Below are 26,614 nucleotides of genomic sequence, written 5' to 3' on the forward strand. Positions count from 1 at the left end.
ATAAAAATCCACATGATAGAATCCTAGGATCAAACTAATTTTTATTGGGGCTCTAAAAATACAAATCCTAGAAATGCTCATCTTGTTGTGTTTTTGTTTTTACAAAATTCTTTTAACAGTATAACCAATATGGTTTTAACCAGGTATTATGAGTTATCACTTAATTTTAAATAAACTGCAGAACATATAAAGTAACCTTTCTCCAATAATACACAAGACATTTCAGAATCTTAGAGCAACTTCAGCATTAGTACTATGATATCAGTAATTACTCCGCATTTACTAAGAAATATTTGTTAGGGTATCATCATACCGTATGATAAAAAATCTAGTAAACACAAAGTAAAATCACTCTTTTTTAAAAGAAGTTGCCAATTTTGCTTTGACACTACAACCAGAATTAAATCTTTAATTATATAATAAACATCATGAGAAACTGAACAACAGCTAATCCTATTAGTAAAGTGAAATAATAAAGTTTTGAAAGACATTTTACTTGCCTCTGGTGGTGCAACTGGATAAAGCAGTTTTTCTCCTTTAAGCAAACAGGAAACATGACTGTAATAACCTATTAGGTCTGACAGAGAAGAAAAACGTCTTCCACCAATGTAGTAATCTCCACACATAGCAATAATCCTATTTGTACAGGAAAAAAAAATACAATATAGAAAAACCTTTATAGTCAATTTTTAAGACCAAGTTCCATAGAAATTAGAAATCTGTAATTCTCATACTTTTCCTTTCCCTGCATCCCTGTAGTAAAATACCACTTATTAATACCTTCACCATATGCAAGTTACTTGATGCTATTTCTTTTTGAAAAGATATATGCATACATTTGAAATGAAATACATATCTGACTTATAAACCTCAATTACTTAATTCATTAAAATATTTATAAATCCATCCTCAGGTACCTCTCCTTACTTTTCATATTTAAGACAAAAGAGCAATTTTAATAATTTTCTTAGGCTAAAAGTAGCTTACAGAGCTCTTGAAATATTTAGAGTATAATAATTTCACATTCCACATGTGTGATGATGGTACTTTTAAAGTATATTTTAAAATCTAAAAATTAAGGGCATATAAACACTTTATTATCTAACTTTACAGGCACTAGATGATTTTTTTCAACATCTCCCATAAAAATGAAATCAAAGACAATACTATATATAAATATATTGATACAGACTTTTATAGCTGTACTTGAAAATCCAGACACCTGTTTAACTGAATGAACGTCTAGAAAGAGTTCAGAACAGAGAAGGTAAAATGAAGTAAAGGGCACTTTTAAAATACAGTTTCTGCATTTTCTATTACTCAGTGATCTGAAAGTATACATTGCCATTATTTCTGCTTTACCAAAGTTTCTTTGTAATTCTTTGTACTTTAAAAGCAGTAACTATATTTATGATCAGCACAAAAAAGTCCAATAATACTGTTTGTAAACAAAAATGTAAGCATTAATAATATCTATTCTAAAACACTTATTAAATCATTTAATTGAAAACACATTTCTTTATCCATTATTTAAATGCCACTAAAGCAGGTATACTTATGAATACTACAGCAAAACAGCTATAGGATGTGGCCTCATAATAGGAATAAAGACTTACCTAAAATGGTTGACAACGTTCGTCTGGCTAAGAAAGGAAAGTACAAAGGACCCTGGCCTCCGATCACTCTCTCTTATAAGGTAACTGCCGGACTTCCCTGCTTGCCTGAGGCGTTCTTCTGCTATAGTTCTATCAAGTTTTCCATGATACCACCTAAGAAAGAAAGTTGAAACATTAGAATAAAAACAGAAACCATAAAATTACTATTGGTAATTGAAAAACATACTACGACAGACTTTGCATACCTACATGTAACAAACATTTACATTTTACTCTGAAACATTCATTCCAATTTTAACTCAATTATTTTTAATTTCCTAGTCTCTCAAAAATAATGAACTCATTTACTCATTTTTCAATCTGCTGTATAAGCCCAGGCTTAACCAAACACCTCACATATTCACCTCTTCTACTATTTTAGCCCATCTCTCGAACCCCTAGAACTGTCTATCTGTTCAAGATACAAACACTTCTTACAATCAAATGGTTAATTAGAAAAATAAGAGTAAGATGGACAAATGGAAATGATACTGTCTAAAGGCTACTATTCTCATTTTCCATTTCATTATGAAACTGGTTATTTCCTTTTGTCTTAAGATGATCCACTCCATAACCACACATTTGAACTCTTCAAATGTAACAAACAGGTCGAAAATAAATAACAACTTTGTCTATTTTCCTGCTCTCAATTTAACTATCTTCTACCTACCATACTACTAGATAATCTGCTTAAATGACTGGCTACAACCCTAGCATCATCCACACTACCAGTCTATGCCTATAAAAGCCACATGGATTGATATAAACAAACTGGAATTTTCATATAAGCATAGTAACAAATCTACAAAGTAACTGTTATAAAATATTTTTACACTTTCACTCTATTAGTCATCCAAATTTATTCTTGGTACTTATAGTCTTAACTTGAAACACTGAGAGGAAAACAATAAACATTTACATTAACAATACACTGACATTACCTAGCCATAAATTGACAGTCAAAACTATTATAGTACTATTGACTGCTTCTGTAAGCTTGATGTAGTGAAAGTTTACGATTCTTGACTTGTTTATTTAAAAAAAAAACACTTAAAACTTCTCAAAAGTTATTTTTAATTTTCTTCTAAAACCCAACCTATTTATTTGAAAATTTGTTTATAAGACAAAATAATGAAAAAACAGTCATGGAGTTTCACTGTAACTTAACAGGAAAAAAACAATTGTAAACCATTAGTATTAGAGGAAGAAGCAGAACAAATCAACACTGCATTCCTCTAAATTCTTAGCCTTCATTTCAACCATTCTTTGAGGCTACTGACAAGTAAATTTAACTATTAAGATCTGTGTTTTTTAAAGTCTAATAGGAAAAGCTTGGACCAATGATCATTTAAAGCTCTTTGAAAAGCTAAAATTCAATTACAGATGATCAGAACAAAATTTTGAAATTCCAGTCTCAAAGTTTATTTAGCTGTGAAAATACATGGTTCAACTTTGGAATGTCAAACAGGTACATTCCTTATTACCTGAAGTAGTGGCGTTAACACAGAGAGCAGATTTATTTTTTGTTCAATAAAGACAAAATTAAGGACAGTTTAAACAATGTATTTTTATGTACTTGATATTTGTTAAATTTCTGTTGTGTTTTAAGGAAAACGTCAAAATTAAAAGATTTTTTTAATCTCATTTTGTGAGCTCACTATAAAATGATACATGGAGGTTCACAAGGCATTACACAATCCTACACTATAATAAACCACTAACTAAAGACTTATATCTGTGAGTTTCAGATTTTACATCTAAGTACTTTCTGTAAGATTCTGGCATTCGAACAGGTATTCAGTTCAAGACAGAGACTTAAAACTAAATAAACAACTTTTGTTTCCTGATTATTAGTAAGTCCCTTTATGCAAAAATCCCTTAACTTTGAACACATTAGATAAAACATGTCAATTCTTGATTACGACTATAACAAAATTACAGGCATATGAGCATATATGGAATTGAATGTGATTCTCAAAAGAGTTCAAACATTATACTGCTACAAGTCTCTGAGGTTCAAGGAAAAAACCTGAATGGTCTTACCCAGAAAACTTAGAATTTCTTGATCTATGTTCACTTCAAATTATCAAGATGAATCATACTAACAAGAATATTTTAACTGCATCTGCAAAGGTAAGATGGTTGCAATGGCACCTCTAAATGTCTTCAAAAGAGATTAAATGGACTGGTGAGACTAGGACTTACCAGAAACCTCCATAATCATGGTCAAGTCTCTAAACTCTGTACCTCATTACCATCACTTGTAAAAGGGGGGAAATAACCTTCATCTCAGCCTTAAAATATATTAAATATTTGTCCTAAACTCCTTCAGAGAAATACATAAAAATGAAAAAGCACTACACACGCTGTATAGGCACATAATAACTAACTTCACAGAAGGTTGCACAGTATTATAAATACACACAAAATTTGATACACATAAACAGTGTACACAGACTACAAGACTAAATCAACGTCATCAATGAAAATCTCAAATTTTATACTAACTGACTGCTTAATTTGTGGATCACCTAAGCCTCAGTTATCTTCCTATCTTCCAGTCTTGTTTATTCTCCATCTAATTTTGGGAAGAGGACAGGAAATACCAATCTTTGTTTCTACTAAAATACTGATTTTAAGAGGAAATTTCTTTTCCCAAAACATCTCTTTGAACTTTACAGATCACACATATTAATTGATACTGGAATACTCTCATTCAACTCAATCCTAGACTTCTAGAAGCCTTCAAATAGCCTCATTCCGCCCCAATGTGGATATATTTTTTGGAGGGATAGTAAAGACAATATGCATTTGAGATACTGTAACTTAAATTTGCCTAATACTTTAATAGTAAAATATCTAATGTTCTCCTAGTTAAAAGTAAGTTATACCTCTCTCGTGTTCTGTCTCTCTTTTAAGGAAGATTTGAAAAAGAAACAGCAGGAAATTTAAGAAGTAAATATGTTTTTCTCAGCTAGTTTTGCCATTTTTTGTTAAGAAATCTTACAAGCAGACATAGTAGACACTACACAATCACTGTATCTAAGATAAAACATCCGAGATAAAACATATTAAATAAGTTAACTAGAAAAGACAAGTTGCCCAAGCTATAGGTTCATCTTATTTCTAAATCAAGAATCACATAAATGTTTTTATAAACGCATGTTTTACACTGGTGCAGTATGTTCAAGGGATTTTGGAGCAGCTAATGAGGTAGAATAATAAAGAAATCTGTACCATAAGAAAGCAACCTGGTGTGAATATAGACAGACACTTAACTCAAACTATTAAACTAACCGGGCAATACTAAATGGAAACTGTCTACTACAGTAGAAAACAATTAGAATAGCACTATCAACAAACATCCTTCGTCTAAAAAGGAAACTACACTGAAGCTCCCAGCAGGTCACTTTTACTTTCCACTACGCAATTATACCTCCTAGTTATGCCACTGACAGGCACCAAAGTTCTCAGAGAGAAGCATATGCAAAAATCTAACTGCCAAAACCTTTGTCACCTCAATCACCTGGAATGCTGTGTGCCTGGTCATATCACGAACTCAAGTTTTTCCGTAACTCTCAAAGTTACGGAATCAGATTTTCTCACACATGCTGTCCTTTCTGAAATTAAATTGGTTATTTCAGACTGGTAAGACATAAACTAAAAACATATGCTAAAACTACTATAAACCTCCTGCAACTTCCATTTCCTCTTAACACATTTCTTACAGTTGTACAGTGTAAGCTGGTGGTTAACAAAAATAAATGGACTTTTTAAAGGGAAAAGTAAAGATACCTTCCAGTAAATGATTTTATTCAGTCTTTTTTTGCCCCATATCACTATGCAGACAGACTAAAATCTGGTCACTAGAAATTCACTTGAACAATCACTAGACTAAGTCTAAGAGGTGTAGTATCCTTAGACCAACTATAGTAAAATTAATATTCATGTGTATGTTTGACCTCTTGAGTATTCTTGTACGTTCAGGCAAGTAAGCAGTATGTGTGTGTCTATGCAGCTAGTTGTATATCTCATATTAAATTAGCTCTATTTCCTTTTGACACAGGTGACATATTTACAGGGTTTTGGACCTAGAGGTTTAAGTTCTGGAGAATTATTTTTAAGGAAACAGCACTATTATATATTCACAAATTCAGTTTACTGACAGACTGATCCTCCTAAAGTGAAAGAAAGTGAAGTCGCTCAGTCGTGCCCGACTCTTAGCGACCCCATGGACTGCAGCCTACCAGGCTCCTCCGTCCATGGGATTTTCCAGGCAAGAGTACTGGAGTGGGGTGCCATTGCCTTCTCCAATCCTACTAAAGGTAGGACCAAATAACATGATGCTTATGCAATCAAAAATTTACAGTGAAGTGCACTCAACCAAGATAGTCTCGTTCTCACTAACCGAACTCCGATCACCTCAAAAAAACAAATAATGAAAGGTAGAGAGAGCCACACCATTTCCAAAAATGCTGTACACTAATCAAACATGTTAAAGAGATTTTTTTAAAGTAACAAAAAAAAAAAAAAAGAAAGGAAAAGCATAATACTTACTGGCCGGAGACTAACAGTTCCTACCTCACATCTTCCAGCTATTATATCTGTGGAATTTCATTTATCAGAAAACTACCATATTTTACAGTCTAGTTTTCCTTAGAACTTCAACAATTATTGTTCATGCCAGTAACTAAGAACATGAAATAGGGGCAACAAAATGAGATTAGCGACCATCTGGTCCAATGAATGCATTACTGTAACACAGCTGTAAACTATCTTGAAGGGCAGTTTTTCTTCTTAAAAATACTTTAAAAAAAATTTCACAATGTTCAGTCTAAAACTTTGGAGGGTATGGTGATTCAGTGGCTACCTACTGTAATTACAACATTTCTTAACCTGTATTTTAAGATACATCTTTAAAATACCAAGTCTGAAGTTTAAACGCAAACTTTAGTCTGGCATGGTCTTTAGTCCATGGCCAACAAATATGCACCAAGCATTGTGCTACATGGTAGAAAAACAAGTTAACACCACTATGTGTAACTTTATGGTTTTTGATCTCGAGGAGAATACAGACAAAACAGGCAATGGTAATCTGATACAGCAAGTACTAGAATGTGGGGGCAAATGGAAAACTTCAGTTTTAGCATTTTAGTGTGCACCTTCTGAAAAAAACTGATGGCTAAATGGAAACCTACAAGGTAAGGAGCAACTAATTCAGAGAAAGCAAAGGACTGAGAATGGGAGAAAGATGTCACAGGCAGAGGGAAAATGTAAAGGCAAGCTAAGGCAAAAAAAAGCTTATATACAGATATGGGAACATGAAAATATTTTAAACTTTCAAAATATACTTTGCAAGTCTAACTCTTATCAGATAATATGGAAAGAATATAACCTCCTGAATTAGAAGAGACTTCAGACCTCACTTGTTGAACTTTCTCGGTACCTCAAAGAGGATCTCAAAGAACATTTTAAAAGTTCAAAATATTCTCAGATCTATCCACTCATCTGCTCTCAGCAATAATCGCCTGGGCTGAGGATATCAGAATACGTCACTCAAAGTTCTCCACTGCGAGTCCATTACTCTCTCCTATATGCCCCCTATAGGGCTTCCCTGGTAGCTCAGCTGGTAAAGAATCCCCCTGCAATGCAGGAGACCCTGGTTGGATTCCTGGGTCAGGAAGATCCCCTGGAGAAGGGATAGGCTACTTACTCAAGTATTCTTGGGCTTCCCTGGTGGCTCAGAATGTAAAGAATCCGCCTGCAATGTGGGAGACCTGGGTTCGATCCCTGTGGGAAGATCCCCTGGAGGAGGGTATGGCAACCCACTTCAGTATTCCTGCCTGGGGAATTCCCCATGGACAGAGGAGCCTGGAGGGCTACAGTCCATAAGGTCACAAAGAGTCGGACACGACTGAATAACAAAGCACAGCACATACGTCCCTTATATCCCAAACAATTACCTTTATTCATTCAACAAAAATTTAAACACCTACCATGTTTAGGCACTGTTTTAGACAGTTTTCCTCCCTATGCTTTTTCAAAATATGCTTCCTATTTAACATTTTTTTAAGGAGATGAAAAGATAATGCAACTGAGCCAAAGGTCATCCTACATTTTTATTTTCTATGGGTTTCTGGTCTTTATTTCCTCAGAAATTTCTATTTCTCTATTCTCACTCATGGAAATATCTGAATCTCTTCAGCTCAAAGTATAACTTCTGTGATGATTCCCAGATTCTTCTAAGGCTGACTCTCCTGTTAAGCTTCTGTGTTACCAAGTACCTTCTAAGAAGTTCCAACTTAAGGTGACTCTGCGTGTATGGGCACATGTGCATGCACTCAATCGTGTTTGACTCTTTGCGACCCTCTTGACTATAGCCCACCAGGCTCCTCTGTCTATGGAATTTTCCAGGCAACCCTAGAGTGGGTTGCCATTTTCTACTCCAGGGGATCTTCCTGACCCAAGGATCAAACTCATGTCTCTTGTGTCTCTTGCACTGGCAGATGGATTCTTTACCATTGCATCACCTGGGAAGCCCTAAGGTGACTATAGGTCAGCAGCTATGCTTAAGCAAACATATACATCCACACACCCCTTCTGCTTTACTCCTCTATACTGTTAATGGCAACAGCATCTTTCCAAGCGTTTAGACTCAAAACTTCAAAAGCAAAACTGATTCCTTCCAATTTCTCTTGCCATAACACTTCTGCCAACTTGCGAACTGCATCTCCAACATCACTGGAGTTGCAACATGCAAACTATTCTCTAGTTTTCCATTTCCTCTATTTCCTGCTTTGATAGATTTGAACACGTGTCTTGCACGTTTTCTAAAAGTTAATAAAATTATAAATAGATTGTGTAACAAATTACCTAAGAAGTCACAGAAAAATTTGACTAAATTTTTGAACTTCCACTAATAGAAGGCTATTATAGGCTTCCCTGGTGGCTCAGAGGTTAAAGCGTCTGCCTGCAATGTGGGAGACCTGGGTTTGATCCCTGGGTCGGGAAGCTCCCCTGGAGAAGGAAATGGCAACCCACTCCAGTATTCTTGCCTGGAGAATCCCAAGGACGGAGGAGCCTGGTGAGCCCCAGTTCATGGGGTCGCAGAGTCCGACACAACTGAGCGACTTCACTTCACTTAATAGAAACCAAAGGATCAGCCTGAATATTCATTTTTTTAAAATTATTTTTACCTGGTATATTTAATTTTATTTTTACCTGAAGTATATTCAATTTCATATCAATGTTGATTCTTAGGCAAGACAAATACCCATAAGTGCAAGGAAGTATTTAATTTGCTTGATTACTATTAGATAAAAACAATGGAAAAAAAGACTATTGTTCTGAAACTGCTCCTCCTTGTTTAAGTACATAAAACATAATAACACCAACAGCTGTTTAACCTTCTCTCAAATCAGCATTCAACCAGGAGACAAACTGTACTCTGTAATAATTTCAGATTGAGACATTCTCTGAAAAGCATAGAAGATAGCTACTTCTTTAAAAACACATTTATTAAAAAGAAAGCTTTTGCCCCTTAGATTAATAAGAGCTGCCAAACAATTTTGTACTTATTTATAAACACAGTAACTATGAAAATTAAAATGTCCCTTTTTTAACAATACATCAATTTTAATATTAATATAAAACTCTCTATTTTAAATAATTTCATTCTGCCTAATTCCCAATATAGCGCACTTAACAACAGGTATAATATTCAAAAGGATTTCCTTTGGCATCTCCAAAATATGAAGAGTGTATATGATCTAGGGCACAGAACCATCAGGTTCACCTGGTGTTACACAGTAAACAGAAATCATTCCTAACTCTACAGCCAACCACAATTGACAACCTGCATTTCCAACTGCTGGACCTTTCAACCTGGATATCCCAACTGATAAGTCAAATTCAATACATCAAAAAATGACCTCACCATAGTACTTCCCACATCCTTTCTCCTCCTCCTCCCCTGGTTCTCATCTTGACTTATGTTACACATCAATCTACTCTCCCAAATTATTAACTAAAACTATATATTGCTGTATTTTTAAGGTTAAAAAAAAGTACACATTGTTCAACCTAGTGGAAACTTCTCATCAGTAGCTCTTAGTCCTATGTTTATCTCATATCCAATTGGTGAAAAAGCCTGGACAATCCCAAATTCCTTTTATTTATCTAATCTTTTCCTTTCCCACTGTCAATATCCTTCCTTATCATGTCCTGTAGTAATTCCTGCTCTTCTATTTCCTTTATCTGTGGTAACACTTCCCCAAACATCTATGCCTGAACTGCGTCTCAAAAAACTGAAATGGTCCCATTGCTAATAGAATAAAATCCAAACTATTGATATGACATTCAGTGAAGAATTCAATCCTTTCAGTAAAGGATTAAATTCATTTCCACTCTTCACAAGACCATTTGTCACTTCCTAAACACATCAAATGAGACTTTCAAGCCTCTATCATTTTGATCATGCTCTTCCTTTCATTTGAAATGTCCTTACTGTCTTCAGAAATGCATGCCATTCATCATACGCCTATCACAAATGCCATCTCCTTGAATCTCTGGTCATAATTAATCTTCTATCATGCTCCAGCTTATTTCTTATATGATTTTTTTGATATTTTGTCATCTTATAATATAGTTACACACGATGGTGTGGTCACTCATCTAGAGCCAGACATTGCAGAGTATGAAGTCAAGCGGGCCTTAGGACCACAGACAAAGCTAGTAGAGGCGATGGAATTCCAACTGGACTATTTAAAAATCCTAAAAGATGCTTCTGCTAAAGTGCTGCACTCAATATGTCAGCAAATTTGGAAAATTCAGCAATGACCACAGGACTAGAAAAGGTCAGTTTTCATTTCAAGCCCAAAGAAGGGAAATGGCAAAGAAAGTTTAAACTACCATATGATTGTACTCATTTCACATGCTAACAAGGCTAATGCTAAAAATCATTCAATCTAGGCTTCAACAGTACACGAACCAAGAACTTCCAGATGTACAAACTGGATTTAGAAAAGGCAGAGGAACCAGAGATCAAACTGCCAACATTCGTTAGATCACAGAGATAGCAAAGGAATTCTAGAAAAACACGTACTTCTGCTTCACTGACTATGCTAAAGCCTTTGATTGTGTGGATCACAACAAACTGTAGAAAATTTTCCAAGAGATAGGAATACCAGTCCACCTTACCTGCCTCCTGATCAATCTGTATGCAGGTCAAGAAGCATCAGTTAGAACCAGACATGGAAAAATGGAGTGATTTCAAATTGGGAAAGGAGTACATCAAGGCTGTATATTGTCACCCAGATTATTTAACTTCTATGCAGAATACATCATGCAAAATGCTGGGCTATGTGAAGCACAAGCTGGAATCAAGATTGTCAAGAGAAATATCAACAATCTCAGATATGAAGATGATACCATCCTAATGGCAGAAAGTGAAGAGGCACTAAATAATCTCTTGATGAGAGTCAAAGAGGAGAGTGAAAAAGCTGGCTTGAAACTCAACATTACAAAAAGGAAGGTCGTGCCTTCTGGTCCCATCACTTCATGGCAACTAGGGAAACAATGGAAACAGTGACAGACTTTCTTTTCTTGGACTTCAAAATCACTGTAGATGGTGACTACAGTCATGAAATTTAAAAGACGCTTGCTCTTTGGAAGAAAAGCTATAACAAACCTCGACAGTGAATTAAAAATCAGAGACGTTACTTTGCCGACAAAGGTCAGGCTTCCCTGGTAGTTCAGCTGGTAAACAATCTGCCTACAATGCTGAAGATCTTGGTTTGATTCCTGGGTCAGGAAGTTCCCCTGCAGAAGGGATAGGCTACCCACTCCAGTATTCTTGGGTTTCCCTGGTGGCTCAAATGATAAAAAAATCCACCTTCAGTGTGGGAGACCTGGGTTCAATCCCTGGGTTGGGAAGATCCCAAGGAGGGCATGGCAACCCACTCCAGTATTCTTGCCTGTAGAATCCCCATGGACAGAGGAGTCTGGTGGGCTACAGTTCATGGGGTCACAGAGTCAGAGATGGTGTATTAAATATTAGAGACATCACTTTGCCAACAAAGGTCTGTACAGTCAAAGCTATGGTTTTTCAGGTAGTCATGTACAGATGTGAGAGTGGACCATAAAGAAGGCTGAGCACTGAAGAATTGATGCTTTCAAATTGTGGTGCTAGAGAAAACTCCTGGGAGTCCCCTGGACAGCAAGGAGATCAAACTATTCAATCCTAAAGGAAATCAATACTGAATATTCAACAAAAGGACTGATGCTGAAAGCTCCGATACTCTGGCCACCTGATGAGAAGAGCTAACTCATTGGAAAAGACCCTGATGCTGGGAAAGACTTGAGGGCAAGAGGAGATGTGGGCAACAGAGGATGAGATGGTTGGTTGGATGGCATCAACAACTCAGTGAACATGAGCTTGAGCAAAATATTGGAGATAGGGAAGGACAGGGAAGCCTGGCATGCTGCAGTCCATGGGGTTGCAGACAGCTGGACACAACTTAGCCACTGAACAACAACAATATAGTTAGTCATTTTCGTATCTATTTTCTCCATTAGATTTGAAAAGTACTTGAGGATATTGGGACATTTTAGTAATCTTCACAGTTCTCTACTCTAGCACTTGGCACAATAGTAGGCACTGACAGGTGGGAGGCTAAGAGAAACAAATTTGTCAAAAATTCCTGCCTACACTGAAATTTTCAAGTCATAATCCCTGACTGGAATTCACATGGTGAATGCCTTGCATTCTCCCATTCAAGCTATTTCCTCAACCTGCACTGTCCTCCCACCTCCATTCTAGAGATCTTTTATCACTCTTCCCTCCAGGGAACACCATGCCTCCTGGCAGAGCCCAAATTCCACCTCCTCAATGGCATCTCCTAAAGACCATTCTGCCCCATGTGATGGTTTCATCTAAAAATCATCTAGTATATGATGTCTTGTGGTTATATCCATTTTCCTAGTAGAGTAACTGAGCAGAGATATTAGTTTTCTCACCTGAATACCCCAACCTCTCCTTCTCTGAACTCCCACAGTACTGGCACTCTATACACATTGCTGACACTCGAAGACGCTGATACTCGGCACCCATCCCATTCAGTAAAATCACTCAACATTCACACCACCCTCTGGCTACTGTTTCTCCCCCACTTACAACAATACAGCTCCTGAGGAGTTTTCTTTGAAGAATGAAGCCCAGTCAATACTGGTCATGCCATGGTACAGGGTACAAGCAGGGTTTTTCACACTGAAAGTGAGAATCAGTCTTCTTCTGAAGGTAAAAGCTACCAGATGCAAGAAAGAATCTTTGTTCATTATGCTTGCTAGGTTTTCCACTACTTGTTAGAGCCAGTCTGCAATAAGAAAGAATGAAGGTGACAGGATGGAACTGAAGATTCATGAGAACATTTAAATCCCTACTACAGCTATCTGAGATCCCAGATAGCTGGGATCTTCCTACTCTTCCCTTAATTTAGCTGTTCATCTCGCCCTTCTATTACCTCTAGAACAGTTTTTTGGTCTCCAGGTCCTCTGACATATTTAAAAACTTACTTGACCCCCAAGAAATGTGTTTATGTAAGTTCTTTCTATAAATATTAACAGAAATTAAAACAGAAATTTTTAAATCAATAGCAAATATTTGAAATGAGAACTTAATAGTTACTATCATCAATATAAAAAACATATTCCTTATGTAAGACAATTTCCAAAAGAATATTCAGTGAAAAGAGTAGCATTATTTTACATTTGCATATACTCTTTAATAGCTAACTTAAGACAGCTGGATCCTCATATCTGTTTCTGAATTCAATCAGTTGTCCATTGTTTTGGTTCATAAGTTATGAAAACGGCTATTCAATGTAGCTACTTAAAAGTTAAAATGTAGAGTCTCACCACACCCAGAAATGTTCCATACACTGCTATTAAAATCCTCTGGTATACCATTTATTCATGTACATTTTGTAGCATCATGAACTAGCCACTTGGCAATATTGGTTCACTGAGTTATGAAGATCTTCCAAATGTTAACATGTTTTATTTTACAATAGCAAAATATCACTTTCTTTGTGCGACAACTACACAGTCGGCCTGGGTTGTTTAAACTGCCTATCTCTTCTTTGCCTCGCTCCTAGGAGTTAACCTCAACACACCTGAAAATCCTGTCTAGTTAAGACTGTCTGTCTATTGAGAACCTTGGACCATACCAGATCGTTTACACTAATATTATTTGCAGTGGAGAACTTCCTTCTCCTCTGAAGTCAAACTGATGGAGTAAAAAAAAAAGGTCAGCCACAAGGGGGCATAAGGCCTACATGACTAAATCTCAGTAAGAATTTTAAACACCAAGGCTCAGGTGAGCTTTCCTGATCAGCAATCCTTCATACATATTGCCCCACACTGTTACCAGGAGAATTAAGAACTGTGACTCCACTGTGCAAGGACAACCAGAAGCTTGCAATTAGTCTCTCCTGGATTCTGACCTATGCACTTTCTTTCTTAGCTGATTGTAATCTGTGTCCTTTTGCTATACGAAACTGCTACAGTGAGTGCAACAGCTTTGCCAAGTTCTGTTGGTCCCCCTAGAAAAATCACTGAATCTGAGGGTGGTTTCAGGAACCTTCAACAACCACCACCAATGCAACATGGGTGTCATAAATCCCTTCAGGTAGTAAGTGTAACTATGAAGGAAAAGTGGCACTGCTTTCAAAAAACTGAACTGACTCTGGGTTTGGTAGATTTTTTTCAAGAAATGCAAAGCACCGCATGTGCATATTATACATGTTTTCTTGCTGACCACAGTTACGTTTTAGAGTTCAGCATGAACGTTTTAATTTTTGTTTTGTTTTAGTTAGATGTCATGTTTGTTGCTAATTCTAGCTATTATAATTGCATGTGTGAAGAATATATTGTAGTTTACGGATTGGCTGGCATTCAAATAAATGGTGTATTTAAACATTGACCTGACATTTTTGGAGATGCCTGTCAACTGACATTTTTTCTTAGCCCAAGAAAAAGTCTGAATTATTAACATTAGAAGTATTATTTTAAATATATTCGAATTTAAATATAAGCATGACACTTTATCTTGGAGCATGAGACGAATTCTCCACAAATGGTATTTTTCTTTGGGAACAAGCTGCAAAAATCTCTCTTAAACTATACACAGTCTGTAATGAGTATAGCATATAGTATATGAAGCTTACAGTATGTAATGTTTCATCCAAATAGTTGTTACATTTTGAAAAAATGCTAAACAGTTTAATAGTGCCACAAGAAATCTCTGCCCAGAAAAAAAAAGTCATTGGAAAAGGCATTTAAGTATTTAGAAAGCTCTCAAACTTATAGTGCAGATAACAAGGTTTCCAAAATTCTAATATTTATTTGAATGCTCAAATTCTGCTTGAAAGCACCAAACACTGTCAGTTGCTAAGGGGCTCACTTTGTTCTTTTCCCCAAAAAAATTTCTATCAAATACTCAAGTTTGACCAACCACAGTTTTGTCTGTCAGTCACTCTTTATAATAAGATAGTGTGCCATAAAAGAAGCGGCCAGTTCAGCTCCAACTCAAATAACCACACAACTGCTTTTCAAGACAGTGTACTTAGGGATGTAGCATTATGAGTTTTCCATTTTATCACACTAAAAACTGAAAAGACATATGCTTGAACTTCCTTGGTGGTCCAGTGGTTAAGAATCCTGCCAATGCAGGGGACACAGGTTCCATCCCTGGTCTGGAAAGATCCCATAGGACCTTAGTTGCTGCGGGGCACCTAAGTCCCTGCACCACAACTACTGACACCCTGCGTGCCCCAACTACTGAAGCCCCCAGCACCACAACTACTGAAGCCCCACAGCACAACTACTGAAGCCCCGCGCCTCAAATACTGAAGCCCCGGCTCCTAGAGCCCTACGCGCTGCAACAGAAGCTCTACTGCAATGAGAAGTCCATGCACCACAACTTGCCAGTAGCCCCTGCTCTCCACAACTAGAGAAAGCCCACACACAGCAAAGAAAAATCAGTGCTGCGAAAAATAAAAATAAAAGACATGCACTCAAGGATTGTAAATTAATAAAACTAATAATTTTCACTGCTCCAAAGACCTTCTTAATTGAAACTGTTTTTTCTTTTTTTCTTTTTTCTTTACAACTATATGGTAGTGGTGAAATCTAGTACAGTTTGGTGACACTACATTTATTTACAATGAAGTTACAGAAATACTGCTTTGCACCATCAGTGCAAATGTCAACAAAGTAAAAATGGCAAATAATGGCTTAGTATTATAAAAACTTTTACAGAACTCCAAAGGGTCTCAAAGAACCAGAAGATTTGAAGTCAATATTCTAGTCAAAGCAGACTACAACAGTCTATTCTAGAGAAGCTATACTAACCTAAACCATCTGAGCTAAGCCTGTCTGTCATCTTTTATATGGAAGACAAAGCCACTATCAATATTACAACCCAAAATTTAATTCTTCCCTCTCTTTATCTTTATGCTAAGCTCACCCAGCCTCTATTAGTTATGAAGTTGGGGTTATCATTGTTTGTATATAAGATCAACTCTGTTAACCCTATTTCCAAATACTTTATTAATTCAAACATAAATTTTATTGATATGTTTCAGATTTTAATTTTCAAGCTTTGAAATCTTTCTTCTCCTTATTAACATTTTAATGATCAATTCCATTCTCTTTAGATTACTAATTTTTCTTCAGTTGACTCACAGGCTTGAAATTATTTAAAATTCCCTAGTTTCTCTTTGATGTGTGCTACATTCTTTACCTTTGAAATAGTTTCAGCAGTTATTTAGGGTTGTTTTACGGATGAGTCTAAATTATGCACAAAGAAATGAACTTCTACTCAGCCAATCATTAACTGACCTTCAAAATCAATAAGCTCATTGACATGACTTGCTACTGTGAGTAATCCACGCTTTTACTCCAGTCAAAACATTACATATATGCCCTTTCTCTTCCCCCTAAAGACTTCTTTCCAAATCACACGACCAACAGCACATCTTTCAACCACTTCATGCACATCAATTCTAGAAAAGGACCCTATGACATATAACAACTGAATATACAATGAAAGACATACTACAAAAAGTGTTCATTAACAGTCCTGCAACAATCAATTAGCTGTTTAGAAAGTAATCAAGCAATGATTCCCAAACAAAATATATAAAACAAGTGCCAGAGAAATTAAATAATATTTTTAAAATCAAACTTAGGTTTACATATAAATCTTAATACCTGGTAATCCAGGCTTGAAAAGCCAAAAATGAAAAAAAAAAAATACAAAGATTGAGATTTGACAGCACAAAAACTTCATATGTCAAGATAAAAAGCAAAATTTTAAATGCACATGTGCTCAGGTAACACACTCAAGGACCATTATTATAGCTGCTTACAATACCAAAAGGCTAGATAAAACTTATTTAATAACTAGAGATATAATTAAATAAATTATGTACATCAAACAGAAAACCATTCAACTACTTAAAAAAAAATCCAAATATACACAAGTACAAAATCTCCTCAATGAGTCCTATTCTGACCACCTTACTTAAAATTTGCACACTCCCTTCTGGCACTATCAATACCCCTTAATCCTGTCCAATTTTGTCTCCTTTTTTTAATCATGGCACTTATCTCCTCTATATTTTATATAATTTACATTTATTTCTTTCCCCCAGGAAAATATAACCTCCAAAAAAACAAAGTATCTTCATCTATTCATTCATTTTTCTTAAGCATCTAGAACAGTGCCTGGTATAAGACAGGTTCTAAAAAGTTTATCTGTTAAATAAACATCCAAAAAAACTGATTAAGTTGATCTTAGAAAGTTTAACTAGAGAACTGAGGAGTAATTTTTTATACATACTGCAAAATAAAACAAAGACCTTGCACTATAAAACTGCAGGGGAAAAAAGTTGGCTCTTGGAGAGACTAATGACTTGGAGAAATTCTAGAAACACTGGTCAAAAGAAGAAAAATGTTACAAACTATCAATCTCAGATGTACAGGTGAATAAATTTGAAATTTAAAAAGAAAGACTAATAATCTAAGAAAATATGTGAAAAGATAAAGCTGGAGTTTAGTCATAAAATTGGAATGACTAAAAAGTAACTGAATTTACAGAATTAAGAACTAAATATATATATATTTTAAATATATATAAAATATATATATTTTTAAAAACCTAATGGAAACTACCATAGAAAGCATCTTTACTTTAAGCATTAAATAGAAAAAGCATTAAGAGGAAAAAAAGGATAGAATATACAGGAAAGAGTGTATAAAATAATGGGATAATTTTTTCAAATGTGGTGTTGGAGAAGACTCCTCAGAGTCCGTTGGACTGCAAGGAGATTAAACCAGTCAATCCTAAAGGAAATCAACCCTGAGTATTCAGTGGAAGGACTGATACTGAATGTCCAATACTCTGGCCACCTGATTCAAAGAGCTGACTCTGGAAAAGACCCTGATGATGGGAAAGATAGAGGGCAAGAGGAGAAGGGGATGACAGAGGACGAGATGGCTGGATGGCATCATCGACTCAATGGACATGAGTTTGAGCAAGCTCCAGGAGATGGGGAAGGACATGGAAGCCTGACATATTGCAGTCCACGGGGTCGCAAAGAGTCAGACATGACAGAGCGACTGAACAACAACAACGGTGGCAGCTGAGGAACAGGAGGAAGAAAATGGAGCAAAGGCAAAATCTGAAAGGAAAATGGACAAAAATTTCCCAAATCTAATGAAAGGTATCAACCCCAAGATGAGAGACAGAGGAAGGGAAGGAGGGAGAGAGACAAGGCGAAAGAGACAGGAAAAGAGAAAGAAGGAAAGACAGAAAGACTGCCTGCCTCACCTAGGTATCACACATTACAGAAGAGATGCTAAAAACCAAAGACAAGGCTACATTTTAATAGCTAACAAAACGAAAAGGCAGTATCTCAAAAGAAATAATAAAAATCCTTGCTGACTTTGCAACAGAAATACTGGAAACCAGAGAGAATGGAATATCTTCACATTTTTGAAGGACAGTAACTGCAAACCTAGAATTTTATGCCCCAAAACAATATCCTTCAAAAACCACAATGAACATATTCTTAAAAAAAAAAAAAAAAGAAAACATATCCTTAGATAAAGAGAAAGCAAATTTGCTGACAGTTGATATTTAGGAAAAGAAATACTCAAAGAGTTCTATAGGAAAACAAAAAAAGGCTCCCATAGAAAAACATAGAAATGCAGTATAAAGTAAAAACAGTAAGTAAATAAATAAATAAATATATAGATAAATCTAAATAAATACCAACCATATAAAGCAATACTACTTAATGAGTACTGAAGCATAAATGAAAATTAAGGACAATAATGTATAAAACAGCAGCAGTATAATATAAGTAGAGTTAAAGTGTTCAAAGTTCTTAGCATTGTTAAGGAAGTGGTAACAGTAAGTATTTTGTGTAGATTGCAATAAGTCAATGATAAGTATTATAATCTCTAGGGCAACCACTAAAAGATCAAGATTGGCAGAAAGGATACAAAATAAAACACAAGAGATACATCTTAAATGAAAGAACATAGGAAAGTTGATTGTGAAAGGACAGAAAAAGTTATACCATGATAGCACCAATCAAACAAAACATTACACCAGACAAGATATATTTTAAGTATTAATACAGATAATAAGGGGCATTTCATAATAATTAAAGGACCAATTCACCAGGAATTTAAGCTACGCTCATGGGACATATAACCAATAACACAACATCAAAATATAAAGCACAGTAGGTTGGGAAACTTTAACACGCTTCTCTTAATGGTTGATAAAAGAAGCAAACAAAGAAAACAAAACATAAAAATAGATAACCAAGATTCATAAATATAATGTAATGACCTACACAGAAATAACATCCAATAATAAAAAAATAAATATTATTTTCAAGTGAACATGCAACATGTGTCAAAACTGCTGCTGCTGCTAAGTCGCTTCAGGCGTGTCCGACTCTGTGCAACCTCATAGATGGCAGCCCACAAGGCTCCCCCCTCATTGGAATTCTCCAGGCAAGAACACTGAGTGGGTTGCCATTTCCTTCTCCAATTCATGAAAGTGAAAAGTGCAAGTGAAGTCGCTCAGTCGTGTCCGACTCTTAGCGACCCCATGGACTGCAACCCACAAGGCTCCTCCGTCCATGGGATTTTCTAGGCAAGAGTCAAAACTGCTATATGCTAAATCAAAAAGGAAGACCGCTTTCAAAGGACTGAAACCATTCAGAGCAATGTTCTCAGGACTGATATTAAGAAATCACTAGACAAAAACAAAAACAATTTAAAAAAAACAGCACTACTATTTGGGAATTGAGCAACATACCTCTTAACTATTAATCAAAGGAGAAATTACAATGGAAAACAAAGTATTTAAATGAATGATAATGAAGATAAGACATATAAAAAGCTGTGACATACAGCCAAAGCTATACTTAAGAATTAAATCTGTAGCCCTAAATGCTTATATCAAAAAAGGAGAATGACAATAATTATTTAAGTATTTACCTTGAGAAATTAGTGAAAGAACAAAAAGTTAAATATCAAAAAGGCAAAAAACAGAAATGAACAGAATTAATGAAATCAAGAACAAAGGTATAACAAAACCTCAGAAAACAAAGCAAAAGTGGTTTCAGGAAAGATTAACAAAACTGTTAATTCTAGCAAAACTAATCAAAAGAAGTCATAAATTGTCATTTTCAGTCACGAAAAAGGAATCATAGGTTCTGCTACACTCTCATTTATCAAGACTTTCTGCAAAAACAGACAAGTAAACTAAAGGAACAGAACTGAGATGAGTAATAGGCTCACACACAGACCGCCATTAATTTATGACAATAATAAACATGGAGAATATGGTGTTCAGTAATGTTGCTGGATCGATGGACATCAATATTTTTAAAAGGATGAGAGGGAATGGCAGGTCAGGAAGGGAGGAAGGAGGAAGAGGAACAGGGAGGAGGATAAAGCAAGATACAAAACTGAGATCCATAAGATGTATATCCAACAAAAGACTCAGAGCCAGGAAAAAGAACAACTCAAAATTAGGAAAGAGAAAGAAAAGCCAACAGAAAAAATGGTAAAGGACTTGAACAGCCAATTTATGGAGGTTATCCAAACAAGTCAATCAATATGAAAAGATACACACCATTATTATTCATTATATCTGGAAGATTCCAATTAAACCACAAGGGTTATTTCATTACACGCCCACCAAAATAATTTGTTACTGAGAATGTAAACTGGGATAAGCACTTTGCAAAACTATTTATTATTAAATGCACATCCTCTGACCAGTAAATCTAATCCTAACTGCATAAATATACTGACCAAAAATACAATAAAAATTCATAGCAGTACTATTTGTAATGGATAAAACTGGACACATCCTGTCAGGTCTATCTGTAGCAGAAAAGATAATACATAGGTTAGTCAGTGTTAACAAATACAAGCAAAGAAAGAGTGAAATATTGTACAAGCAACAACATGGATATATTTCATAAACGTAACAAAGTTAATGAAGTAACACAAAGAATCTATATTATATGACTCAATTTATAGAAAATTTTAAAATCCCAAAATAATCTACAGCGTAAGAAGTTAGTGTTGCATTTATCTTGTGGACAAGTGGGCTTCCCTGGTAGCTCAGCTGGTGAAGAATCCGCCTGCAATGCAGCAGACCCTGGCTCGATTCCTGGGTCCATAAAATCCGCTGAAGAAGGGATAGGCTACCCCCTGTAGTATTCTTAGGCTTCCCGGTGGCTCAGATGGTAAAGAATCCACCTACAATGTGGGAGACCTGGGTTCAATTCCTGGGCTGGGATGATCTCCTGGAGAAGGGAATAGCTACCCACTCCAGTATTATGGCCTGGAGAATTCCATGGACTGTATAGTCCTTAGGGTCGCAAAGAGTCAGACGCAGCTGAGCGCCTTTCACTTTGGACAAGCGATATGGGTATTAGACTGGGATAGAAAAGGACTTCTAGGATTCTGGTAACAGATATTATTAGCAAATAACAGTAAAAAATAATATGTATTAATATATATCATGCATATATAATACCTACTAATAACACTGCTAAAAATTCATTGAGATGAAAACTTACAATGCTATACTATATGTGCATTATACTTCAGTAAAAAGCATACTTTAAAAAAGTAATCTGAAATATAGAAAAACTCTTCACACTAAACTTTAATATTAAAGGGTACATGCTTAAATACACATTTATACACAAACAATATTATGTAGTCAAAGTTAAATCTACATTATACCACTATACTGTACAACTGTCCAGCATACTGCTGCCCACCCCCTCATCTACTGTTTTATCTTGGACTTAAACTCCCTTAACCCTCAATACCACCAAATGTTTGCACATGTCAAGACTGTGGTAAGTTTTGCAAATTTACATTAGGTTCTGCTCAATAGTCAGTCCTAGCAGCTGAGTCAATGGATGACACAGAGGCAGGCTCTAGCCCTGTATCACCTGTTGTCTTCCTGTGACTAATAGCTTATGGCAACTAAGGTCAGAAATTTGATGGGAATACATGTTTCTGCCTCTTTGGCATGTGTATTTTTATACCTCTCAAGATTTTGTAACCATTTTTCACTTTATCTATTTAGTAATTATGTAAACTTCAATCATATCACATATTATGTAATATACTGATATTATGTAAACTTCAATCATTATCACATATTATTTTTTCAATAATAAAAATGTGAATACATTACACTCTTCATTTAGAAAGCTCTTCCACCCCCAAATTACTGTAGGCATTATTCTAAAATTCAGTTTTAACTTTCTTAGGAAATAAGCAAGTATAGATGTTATCTCAAAAATAACTGCATGATTTTACCTCAAGTGTTCTATCTTGTTCATATTTGTATCATTAATAATTAGGATAAACTTTCCTGTTAAGGAAACTTCCTCTTGGAGAAGGAAATTTCCTTTGGAGAAGAAAATGGCAACCCACTCCAGTATTCTTGCCTGGAGAATCCCATGGACAGAGGAGCTTGGTGGGCTACAGTTCACGGGTCGCAAAAAGTCGGACACAACTGAGCGACTTTACTTTCACTTCACTTTTTCCTGTTAAGGAAACTTCCTCTTAACCCTGTAAATCTTAATGAATAACACTAAAATATATATTTACACTTGCATCACTGTTATCTTATCCTGGCCACATATTGTAGTAGATACAAAAGGAAAAAAATTACATGAAAACCTGCTGCTTTGACTTAACATTAACAAGCCGTTCACTTAAGTACTTAATTCATTGACTATTTCAGTATTTAAACAGGTTTCTGGTTTCTATGACAATGCATATCAGTGTCACCAGCTCCCAAAAGAGAGATATCAAATGTTTACCTTCTGTAAGAACCACAAACTTTATGTATAAACGTTTTACTAAAGCTTTTTTAAAATAATTATAAAACATCAACATCACTGTGAATTAAATTGAAAAGGAGAAAAGTTACCATATTTCACAAAAGGAAAATTAAAGGATGAGGAAATTAAATAAATTTTCCAATACAGGGATTCACTAAAAGCAAACAGAAACTCAAGTTTTCCAAAGACTTAAACTATGAGTTCTTCCTCTATACTGTACCTCCCACGTAAGCACCAGATGGATAGAAACATGCTGCTGCTGCTGCTAAGTCGCTTCAGTCGTGTCCGACTCTGTGCGACCCCACAGACAGCAGCCCACCAGGCTCCCCGTCCCTGGGATTCTCCAGGCAAGAACACTGGAGTGGGTTGCTATTTCCTTTTCCAATGCATGAGAGTGAAAAGTGAAAGTGAAGTCGTTCAGTCGTGTCCAACCCTCAGCGACCCCATGGACTGCAGCCTACCAGGCTCCTCTGTCCATGGGATTTTCCAGGCAAGAGTACTGGAGTGGGGTGCCATCGTCTTCTCCGGATAGAAACCTAGCTACTTGCTATTGCTATGTTTCTCAAAGCATGCTCTACAAAGAATATTCATTAAGCATGTCCTTAAGTTTAGGAAAAGCAGAGTTAAAAAGGTTTGCTTATTAAAGACTAAGGAATCTTGTATCATGTGCATTCTATAATTCCAAGAACACAGACCCAAATTATTTAACTGTTAAAAATAAAGTCACAGACTATCAATTCCTATAATTGAACAATGCAGTGTGCAATTTACAAACTATTATGGGACACTTAAACAGTAGATTCCTGTTAACTGACTAGTCATTACCTCCATTTTTTCAAGCTACTTTCTTTCAGTGATAAAGTCTCTACCTTAATTCTTTAGGTTTGAGTAAATGTATTAAGATAGACTGAAAATAAAGCAGTGCTTTGAATTAATTTGAATAGAAACAAAAAATTCAACCTAAGTGTTTCAAAAGACATCTAAATATTTACTATTAGGAATAAAAATATTCTCAGAAGAACTTTTACTTTGAAAAATTTATTCCCGTTACTTTGCTATCACCTCGGGCTACTATTCTCTGGAAGAATTTATTCACCAAATTCCCATAAACCAAACTCTTTGACCTCATTAAAACTTTTAACCTAAAACCTCTTTAAGCCGCTTCCAGTTTTCAATCAGGCATATGAGGAACTTAGAAGTTGCTACTCTGTCCTAAGAACAAGTAAAAACTGAACAAACTAAAAAATCAACAATTTGTCTTAGATCCATCAGAGAACTGAAGCCATAAGGCAAACCACTGCCCTTAATATTGAGGCTGACAGGCAAATGAAGGGAATCATCTTACCTGAGCACAAATCTTCCCATGGAACCAGCATTAGAGTAGGGAAACCCGAACTGACAAATTACTGGAGGCTCACTATGGACAACTCAAGAGAGTTTTAACTCCATTGTAAGGCAGGCCCAAGACTTTCAGAAGCTTACCAGGTCCTCACAGTGAACATCTGAGAAAAACCACTGCATGCTTTTCGAAGTAGAAGGGAAAGAAACCATTCTGAAACACACCAGAGCATTCTGTTTTTCTTAACAAGGTCCGTCCTCAAGGGAAATTAATTTACCAGAGCTTAACATGCTAGGGTTTTATCAGGAGTCCCAATGCACCTGAAGGGAGGGAAATACTCAAGTCCAGTGCTCTATAAACATGCTATTCAACCTAAAAGGGTAAAACAAAAACAACCAAGGTATTGAAGTTCACAATCCAAAGTCACAAGATTCACCAAAAGACTAAGACTTAGTCACAGTACTACAGAACACTTCCTCCCCCACCTCCCAGACCTTAAAGTGATGTGATCCGCTCAGTTGTGTCCGACTCTGTGACCCCGTGGACTGTAGCCCACCAGGCTCCTCTGTCCACGGGATTTTCCAGGTAAGAGTACTGGAGTGGGGTGCCATTTCCTTCTCCAGAGGATCTTCCCAACCCAGGGATTGAACGCGGGTCTCCCACATTGTAAGCAAGAAGGTTTACCGTCTGAGCCATCTTAGCACTACATTTATTAAAGGTTTATGTACCACAGTTACCTTTTCCCAGTACAGTATGTCCACTTTTCAACAAAAAAAATTACAAAGCATGCTAAAAAGCAAAAAAGCCAGTTTGAAGAGATAGAAGAGCAAGTCCTCAAACCAGAGTCAGATAAGGCAGAAATGCTAAGATTATCAGATCAGAAATCTTTTTTAGAAAACTCTAACTGGGGCCTTCCCTGGTGGTCTAGTGGTTAAGAATCCACCTTCCAATCCAAAGGACTCAGGTTTGATCCTTGACCAGGGAACTAAGATCCCACATGCCATATGCAACTAAGCCCATGAGCCACAACTACTGAGCCCACGTGCTACAGCTACAGAGAAGGCCATGCTTTAGCAAACTCGCCACACGTCACAACTAAGACCCAAAGCAGCCAAAAATATATATTGTTTAAAAACTAAGAGTTTCAATGGAAAAGTAAACAATATGCAAAAACAGAATAACATAAGCAAAAAAATGTAAATTATACAAAAGAAACAATAAGAAATGTTAGAGATCAATAACACTAATAGATCTTCAACAGGCTCATTAGTAGACTAGAAACAACTGAGGAAAGAAACTCTGAACTTGACGATATGACAACAGAAACTTCCAAAACTGAAAAGCAAAGAGAAGAAGAAGAAGAAAACACCTGGAAAAAAAAAAGAATATTCAAGAAATTTAGTTGTGAATTTAGCATTTTTAATTTTCCTTTCAGTTTTTCTGAAGGATATACATCACATCTAGTGGGCAATAAAGTACATTCTATAAAGTAAACACAAGTACAAAGTAAAATAAAATCATAAAATAATGAACTTCATCAATATAAAATTTGCCACCTACAACATTCCAATTCCTGAATACATTTATAAATTTACATTTTCAGTTTAAAAAAGACTTTTGAGAGCTCAAATTTTTAGATTTAGCTGTGAGACAACTACAAAAAATATAACATACATGAAATCGGAATATTATAAGGAGAAACAAAAGAAAAATGAAAAGTAACATTCAAACTTCTCCAAGCTTGAATAAGGACTGAGAATTTCCCCCAAATTAATGTCAGACATCAAATCACAGATCCAGGCAACTCAGAACACCAAGCAAGATAAATGCCAAAAGAATTACACCTGAGCATAGCATAGTCAAATTTCACAAACATCAAAGACAAACCTAGAGTAGCAAAGACTAAAAGTAAGTCCAACTTCTCAGAAACAATGCAAACAAGAAGAATATGGAGTGAAATATTTAAAGTGCAGAGAGAAGCAACCAACCTAGAATTCTGTACCCTGTGAAAATATCCTTCAAAAGCGCAGGAGAAATACTTTCTTCAACAAAAATTGAGGAAATTTGTTCACAATTAATCTGTTTTGCAAGAAACGTTAAAAACTCTTCAGAGAAAAGAAAAATGATATAGGTGCCAAGTTCAGATCTACATAAAG

The 26,614-nt window shown here is 35.8% G+C and overlaps 1 protein-coding gene across 2 annotated transcripts in view; it reads right to left on the reverse strand.

Annotated features, from left to right (window-relative positions):
• The window catches only part of RASA1 (RAS p21 protein activator 1), a 102,192-nt gene that overhangs the window by 50,593 nt on the left and 24,985 nt on the right, over positions 1-26,614 (reverse strand). For both annotated transcript variants that reach the window (XM_013965776.2, XM_013965775.2), the window contains exons 2-3: positions 1,617-1,769; positions 501-636 (exon numbers count right to left, since the gene is read on the reverse strand). In XM_013965776.2, coding sequence (XP_013821230.1) covers positions 501-636; positions 1,617-1,769 — 289 coding nt within the window. The remainder of the gene's footprint in view (positions 1-500; positions 637-1,616; positions 1,770-26,614) is intronic.

The sequence above is a fragment of the Capra hircus genome, chromosome 7 (genome assembly GCF_001704415.2).
Source record: "Capra hircus breed San Clemente chromosome 7, ASM170441v1, whole genome shotgun sequence".
Lineage (NCBI taxonomy): Eukaryota > Metazoa > Chordata > Mammalia > Artiodactyla > Bovidae > Capra > Capra hircus.